Consider the following 7,989-nt stretch of genomic DNA (forward strand, 5'->3'; position numbering starts at 1 on the left):
AATAAAGTATTTTTTTCTCTCCCATTTGTTTAACCAAGCGTCTGTTTTTCGTCCCTGCAGCTCGTTAATTCATTGGCCGCAGCTGACGGCGATGAACGTCCAGTAAATAATGACAATTTTGTGTCGCTATGTGTTGCCATATAATTCTAATCTGCTTTGTGTCTTCGGAATGAGCATCTTTGGTGAGTAGGATTTTCAAATGTTTGAATTTTATATGATTTGTTATTGGATTCAAATTGAGCAGAATTTTTTTTCTTAAAGTGTTGGCATTTGTGCAAATCAGGTCTTTGTAAATTTCATTGTCTGAATTGCTTCAGTGGAAATGGTCACCATTGGTTGTAAAACTGACGCTAGTTCCTTCACAGGCTGTTTTATGACACCATAATGGCATTTGTTATATGGGTTTGGTATTTGATTTTGACCAGATGGCACTCGACACAAAATGTTTTATTTTCCAGTTTGGAGATTACCCAAACGATTGAATTTGTGATTGATGCCTCACATAGCTTAACACAGCTAGAATTTTACCAAGATATGTAGTAATTTCCTAAACTATTATTTTTTCAGTTAAGTGTCCAGAATTTTTTTGTAAAAATATATATCATGAAGAAAAGCTCATAACACTGAATTATAAAGTCAATTATTTGAGAAATTTAAAAAATCACATTAGACTATTCCTTCTGTGTGCTTGCTAAATGCTAAAAAAAATACAAATCATAAATTACTATTCTTAAACTGTAAGTTGTTTGAATCTGCAATTTATTGAAGGGAAAACATGGTTAATAAAGAATAATAAATACACGTTAATAACACCTGGTGCCGTCTCGGCAGGCGAAACAATAAATAGTCAACTCATTGATGTTTACATTTGTCTCTCTGGCAAAAAAACGTTGATGGGAAAAGTCCAGATTATTTGAGTCCGTGCTGAGTTTCCTTGTGCCTGCGCAGGTCCACCTTCCTCTGGAAGCCTTTCCCGCAGAAGTCGCAAGCAAAAGGTTTGAATCCAGTGTGTTTCCGGCTGTGCGTGATCAGGTTGGAGCTCTGGCTAAAGGCCTTGCCGCACACTTGGCACTTGTGCGGTTTCTCTCCTTCAAGTGTAATAGAAATGGTAACTTTATTCTCGGTGATCCACATATGTGAAGAAAAATGACCCATTGTAGGAAAATCGTCTTAACCCTTTCATGCTGGAATTATGTGTGTATTGTTTAATTCATTTTTAATAAGTTGGTTTCCTTTGCCTGTTCTATCGAGGGGCAAAGTTCTGTCAATTGTCCCCGAAAGGGTTAAGCCGCTAACCAAGGATATGATTATATAAAGGCTTTTCGACAATGTATCTGTCTTACCAGTGTGGATGAAAGTGTGCTTTTTCATGTCGGACTTCTGGTGGAATCTCTTCCCGCAGTACTGACACGGATAAGGCCGGGTGTCCGAGTGGATGAGAAGGTGTGTGGACAATGTGGATGAGCGCTTGAAGCTTTTCCCGCAGATTTTGCAGCTGAAGCTCCTTTCCTGAACATGCAAAAAAAAAGGTTTGCAATTTTAACCACACACGCAAGTGTTTAGTCTGTTTTTTGTCAAAATATGGCTTGTTATTGTCTTAAAAAACTGATCTTGTTGGCTTTTGCTTCAATACACTTAGAATACAAGTTAATTGTTTTGGCTCACTTTTTTAACGCTTTAAACGTCATTGACGTCCAATTCATTTAAACTGGCAGTGATCGGTTGCTCGATCCTTTGGATCATTTTGTTGGCCATCTTACCTGCGAGTGCACCGCCCTGTGTTGATCCAGGCTCACCGCGTGACCGAAGGTTTTGCCGCAAATGCCGCACTCGAACGGACGCGTTCCACTGTGCGATCTCCTTACATGGACCTCCAAACCGTGGGATGTGGAAAACACCTTTGGGAACAAATTATGGATGTTCACAATCCCAGAGTCTTCATTTATAGATTGCGCCAAAAGGAACATATGGTTTACCCCAATGCTTTTATAAGTGTGGCGGGTCGCTAGGCTAAGACAGCATGATATAGTATTTAAAATAAAAATTCTGAAAACATTGTAATGTCCACAGGGCTTGTCCATGGCACGCCAAAAAAACATGTGCATTCAAAATGTAACATTACCTTGAAACACTTGATGCACTTATAGGTGCCGTCGGTTTCGAGCCGGTTGACGCACATGAACTCCTCTTCACTCTTGATAATTTCCGACGCACGTTGCCTCTGTTTTAGGTCGTCAAATATGTTGTCGCCACTGATCATCCCACACATCTGTTGGACGTGGACCGGAGCTGAGCAATCCCCATAACACGCTTCGGTCCCGTGGCTCCGCCGCGGATCCGGCCGGTGGTACGGAGCCGAAACGGCGTGCCTCAGGTCCGAAGCGGGGAAGGTAGACCAAGAAAATGTGGGGAACAGAGGCATGTTGAAGTGATGGCCGTCTTCCAAATCTGTGAGGAGGAGTGTCTGGTTTAGAAGTTTTCCAAGATTTGATGCAGACCACTTTATCCACTAATAAAAAGGTGAGTTCACTCAACTTTCCTGATACAATACATCTGCTAGCTTCATGCTAATACATGGTAAACACCACAGATAGGCTAGTGAAAACCACCCATGTTGTCTTGCTTTAAGTGTATATTTAAACCCATAGACAGGCGGCACAAACATATCACAGGCATGTATTCTTTATCCTCTGCAAGGAACGACTAATATAACTGCAGCTCTATAAATTAGTGTTGTCAGAAAACCGATTCAATTTATATAGGATTATTCATCTTCTAGTTATATCTATGTAAATATAATCCTGAATAGCACATGTAGTAATACTAGTAAATAATAGTAACACTAAATATCACATGTAAAAGTACAGTATGCATTGCAATATTATACAATAATGTAAACATTATTACTTTTAATCTAATTTTATTTTTATCATTTTCACATATTAGAAAAAAATAACCTATTTCAGTGCCATTGATGATCCTAGGCATCCAATTATGATGTGCAACAATCCTTCTGCTCGGAATTTAAATTAGTTTATCATTATTTTAACATGAGTAGACGTTTATTCCATATCAGCTTTTTGTGTGGCAACAAATGTTCTGCACCATTAAAGCCAGCCAAAAAGTTAACAAATACACATAAACCAATTGAAGATAATTAATAATATTGATTAAAATAGAATACTGAGCATAGAAAATGTAATTGAAAAATTCCATTCAAATTAGAAAATCCTAAAATAACTTAAACACATTGCATTTTACAAATATTAAAAGAATAAAAATAGTGGAAATAAAAGGAATTTAATTATTCGTTTTAATGGCCTAAAATATCCGTTAGTTGCCGTTTTCCTTAGCGCAATTGGCCTGCGTTTTAAGGGAAAAAAAGTTGACAAACTTTTTCCTCCTAATTATTATATCCTTTGAATGTAATCGATCATAAATGTAATAAGACCTGGAGAGGAGGACTGGGATGGGGACGGAGGACGCCACAAATCACAGTCCGAACCGCGGTCACTCGCTCCGTAGCTCAGCGGGGAGCTGGACGCAAGTGAACCCGGGGACGGCAGCTGAAGCCCCGGGGAGAGTCTGTCCGCTGACACGGCCTCCAAGCGCGACTCCACTTGACATTTTGTCTCTAAAAGTTAGCAAGCGAAAACTTTAGTTCGTTTTACCTCCCTCCTTAAAATCCACAAATGATAATAGTTCCTTTTTTATTTTAAATCCGTGCGTAATGTTGGGACAACCCACCTGCGTTTATGTGAGCCAAGAGCGTATCCAGGCCGATGCAGACGTCATCCAAGTAACGGGGCTGGTGGTAGCTGTGGGCCCGCTTACTTTTAACCAGGAAAGATCTCGGCATGGTCCGTTTCGTGACACAAGTCTGTTTACTGGTCACCACCGCTTACTTGACTGGAACGCTTTGAAACTCTTGAGCGATTTTTTGGGGTTGGGATTTTTTTTCTCCCGGACTATTACGCATGCGCAGAGACGCGTTTGCTTGCCAGGTGTTGTCCTTGGCAGACAGGCAGGCAGGTGGCCAACCCCCAAAAGTCCTCAACCTGAAGACTACTCATTACATATTAAATCGTAGGGATGTCAAAATGTCAATGTTAAAACCTTGGACAGGATATTTGATTGCGAAAGTGTCATATTTTTTTGCAACATCCTTCTTAACTCATTGGCTGCCGTTGACGGTATTAGACGTCCAAACCATTTGAAGTGGGATGGTTGGCAGTGAATGAGCGAATCATACTAATCAGTGGCACTGAAATGAGTCATAAAAATATATTTTCATTTGGGTCTTTTTATTTAAGTATGGATTAAAAATATATATTCAATTTCAAATAATAATAAAAATAGAAATAAACATGGGTTATGTCTTCCAATAACACTGAAGTTGAGTTATTCAAATTTTATACTATGTAATTATTTGTCTTATGAAGAAAACAGATGCGATAGCTAAAAAAATGATGCATTCAAAAATGTGTATAAAAACTATATAAATAGAAATTAATTTAGCGGCCTGATCTAATTTTACAAAAAATCAGAGACAATTTTATTAGAAAAATTGTATTTTATTGAGTTGCAATATGTATCCACATATAGATTAATGAGCATATTGCTTGTTTTTAGAATGTTTTCATGGCTATTGGAAGTCATGAAAGCCAAAACAATCCCAAAAGGAATAGTGAGATGACATGTATACAATCGCCGTTCAAGCTAGCACGTCGGCCGGCATATTGTGGATGAACAGGCAGGGTCACCGTCCATAGAGAGAGGCCCTTTTTGTTGGGCCGCTTGTAAGCCGATCCCGTTAATGAGCCTCCCGGCAGCCTGCTGCTGGACGTTCGGGGTGTAACTTTACAGTTGCTCTGCTTCAGTTTACCCACGTTGACTTCAGCCCGATTGTTTTACAAGCGTAGCGCTTAGTTTGGAGAGGCAGAAATATCCAAGCGGCCGTTAGTTAGCAAATCTGTCTGTTTTCAATCCTATCAGAGATTTGGGTTGTGCGGCTCAGGGTCAAGGTGTGGATTTGTGTTCCCACTGGGAACTGAGGTTGTTTGATGCAGCTGGCGGCAGCGCGATAGGACACATGGCCAAGTACTCACGGTGCACTCGTACTGGAGGAGGTCTTACCTGTGTGCGGCCCGGTGTTCTCAAAAGGGAAATCAACACAAGTTGTCACATGTATATTCTTTATAAAGATAGTGAGTGATTTGTATTGAAATTTCTCAAGTATTACAACATTATACATTATAAATCCCTGATGAGAACTGAGAAAACAAAAATAGGTTTTCAAACTGAGTGTCATTTATTGCCCATAAATATATAGTCACATGTGCACATGCCATCTACATAATACTACGATAATTTAATGCTAAATTCAGGATTCTTTATATACTATATTAAATGTTTTTGCCCATGACTATGTATTTTGAATGTGTCTATTTGAATTATTCAGATTTTTTGTTATATCTCTACATAAATAGTACTTCATTAACAATATCATCCCACAGGCTCCAATGGGCTTCTGGGAAACAAATTTGATGTCAATTTAGACTCATTTAATCCTAATTTATTGACTTTAGATGTGAATGTATCAAGTCCATTCAATGGCTGGTTCGGAAAATAATTTCTAGCGTCTTTTGAATGGAAAATGTGAACTTTTAATTGGAATTTCACCTTCTTTGTCAATAATATGTATATTAAAAAACATAAATGAGATTTATGCCTGAAAAGTCTGAACCGTCAAACGGACTTTCCTCAGTCTGGTTCTTTGTTTAGTCCGTTTGTCCTGCATTTGCACGCAAACCGCAAATCGCTATCTCAGCCCCTCACATTTTTCCTTTGACTCATGCAGGCAAACCGCAGCGTGACAACTGCCCGGACCCCCCCTCCACCCCTCACGTACACCATCTCTTTCCACGCCATGTTCTGATTTGTGAAGACTTGGCCAACTTGATCAACCAGTGAGTGATCACGATTCATTACCCTTGACGTCAACAAACGTCCAATCCATTTTGACCAGATTAACATTCGTCAAAATGGATTGGATGTCAGCAATTAGTTAAATGTTTCACCAATGCTGTTGAGTGCACCAGATAGAAGCAAAGTGTGAACACAGTGAATATGATTTACTGGATGCTTCTGACCACAAGAAACTTGTTCTCCTTTCACACAGCAACTGCACCGACAATTGTTTTTTTTTTTTGTTTGTTTTTGAACAAAAACATACTACAAGTTGATACCAGCCCAGTTTTTAAAAATTACATTCCTATAGAACAGTAGTCTCAAACAAGACCAGATTACAGCCCATGAAAATAATATTTTGTGGCCCCCATTTGACATTCAATTGTTGTATTAGTTGTCATTTGTGATGGCCAAAAAAACATACAAAACAAGCATAATTCTAAATAAAATAGATAAACCAATTATCTACAAACTACCACAACACAATTAAATGTGTACATTTCTTAGGGTGACTGATATAAAAAAATATATCAACATTTTCGACTGCCTAGAGCTTAAAAGTGTAGTACTAAATAACTCTCACGCAGTATTTTCCAAACAAAAAGATCTATTGAGAGTTCCAACAAGAGAAGTAAGACTCAACAGCGAGTTGAATTGTTGGATTTATGCTTGAAAGAGTCCACAAATCAGACGCCCTCATCCATCGCCCCCTTGTTTGCAAACAAACCGTTTCTGGTTGTAAATCTCAGCCCACTAAGGACCTCTTCCAGGGAAGGTGAAGAAAGCTGCTCACAACTTCCCGCTCATTGTGTGTCTCCCTGCATGTCTTTCAAAAGGTCACGGTTCATGCCTGCTTTGTTTTGGCCTTTTGATATCGACGCATTGGATGCCATTGACATCCACAGACGTCCCGTCCACTCAAGGTAAACAGTTTTGTTTCTTGGTTGAAAGTATAAGCCATACTCTTAAAATTGCTATAAAATCTTTGAATTTTACAATTTCTCTCGTTAAACCGCCCCCTGTTTCACAATTTTCACCTCCATGTTCATGGTTTTAGTATCACATCACACCATCTACTGTGTAACTGTAGTCAGATGACTGGACGTTTTGCTTTCTCTTATTGTGAAATCAGTTCTGTAGAACGCAAGATTAAACCTTCGTTAAAAAAAAGCGGCCCACAACCGTGACTTTGACGTTTCTTATCGCCACGTGACAACTCTGAAATATTTTATCACGGTGGAACCGTTAAGATGAAGATTTTGCTTCTGCTTTTAATGGCAAAACGTCCGACGTCCAACGTCCAATCCATTTGAACTGGGAGAAGCCGAAAAAGAAGTTATTTCACAAGAAGAGCTTTATGCTTTTGCACTGGTGGAATAAATCAGAAAAAAATTGTGAGCCAAATTTGATTGATTGATTGATTGATGGATTGATTGATTGGTTTTAAGGCCTTCACTCTGTCAGTTATTTTCATTGAAAAATAATGGTCGGTTGATGTGCAATGTAGTACCACAGACAACAAATACTTTTGTATTTTTATTAGTATTAACATTAATAGTTGTATCTAAAACGAGGAAAATATGAGTTTCAAGTCTTTATTGTGCTGCCCTCTGCCGGTTGTTTATGTAATGCTGATTCCAGTACAGCAGGGGGTGCTGCTTATTCGAATGAGGAATTTATGTTCTAGCGAACCAAAGTGTAAACAATTGCCTAGACTCGACCGTTATAATGGTGAGATTAACTTTACAAATATACCTTGCTTTAGTCTAATGTGTGTTTACGTGTAGATTATTAATGTTTCAAGAAAGTTAGCTTCTGTTTAATGGCCATTTTGATGGTTTAGGGTGTTTAAGAGTTTTTAACAAGTTTTTGACTTTTTCGTTTCTTTTCAGGGTTTCGTCAAAGTGGTGAAGAATAAGGCTTACTTCAAGAGATATGAAGTCAAATTCAGGAGGAGGAAAGGTAAGAAATGTCTTTATATGTACACTTTAATGCCAAATAACAAGGAGCAGGTTAAGA

The 7,989-nt window shown here is 38.6% G+C and overlaps 1 protein-coding gene and 2 long non-coding RNA genes across 3 annotated transcripts; 2 read left to right on the forward strand and 1 right to left on the reverse strand.

Moving 5' to 3' along the window:
• Window positions 1-50: 50 nt before the first annotated feature.
• On the forward strand, window positions 51-1,531 carry LOC144201698 (uncharacterized). The gene is made up of 3 exons (XR_013327383.1): window positions 51-182; window positions 949-1,108; window positions 1,403-1,531. It is a non-coding gene; the product is annotated as an uncharacterized LOC144201698 (long non-coding RNA).
• On the reverse strand, window positions 751-3,963 carry gfi1aa (growth factor independent 1A transcription repressor a). The gene is made up of 6 exons (XM_077724449.1): window positions 3,748-3,963; window positions 3,452-3,634; window positions 2,123-2,448; window positions 1,761-1,898; window positions 1,344-1,509; window positions 751-1,088 (listed from the first exon to the last, which is right to left on the reverse strand). Exons 1-6 carry the CDS (start codon window positions 3,857-3,859, stop codon window positions 910-912), a joined length of 1,104 nt encoding a protein of 367 aa, XP_077580575.1. The 5' UTR covers window positions 3,860-3,963; the 3' UTR covers window positions 751-909.
• Window positions 2,235-7,932, forward strand: LOC144201699 (uncharacterized). The gene is made up of 4 exons (XR_013327384.1): window positions 2,235-2,520; window positions 5,861-5,969; window positions 6,807-6,893; window positions 7,863-7,932. It is a non-coding gene; the product is annotated as an uncharacterized LOC144201699 (long non-coding RNA).
• Window positions 7,933-7,989: the final 57 nt, after the last annotated feature.

This window comes from Stigmatopora nigra, chromosome 9, assembly GCF_051989575.1.
Source record: "Stigmatopora nigra isolate UIUO_SnigA chromosome 9, RoL_Snig_1.1, whole genome shotgun sequence".
NCBI classification, from domain to species: domain Eukaryota; kingdom Metazoa; phylum Chordata; class Actinopteri; order Syngnathiformes; family Syngnathidae; genus Stigmatopora; species Stigmatopora nigra.

Bases quoted from the DNA above. Each gene is read 5' to 3' on its own strand.
- gfi1aa (XM_077724449.1), bottom strand. From the start codon at position 3,859: ATGCCGAGATCTTTCCTGGTTAAAAGTAAGCGGGCCCACAGCTACCAC. The intron at 3,635-3,747 runs GTGGGTTGTCCC...GCTAACTTTTAG, and splicing joins CTTGGCTCACATAAACGCAG to AGACAAAATGTCAAGTGGAG. The intron at 1,089-1,343 runs GTAAGACAGATA...TTACACTTGAAG, and splicing joins GCACACTTTCATCCACACTG to GAGAGAAACCGCACAAGTGC.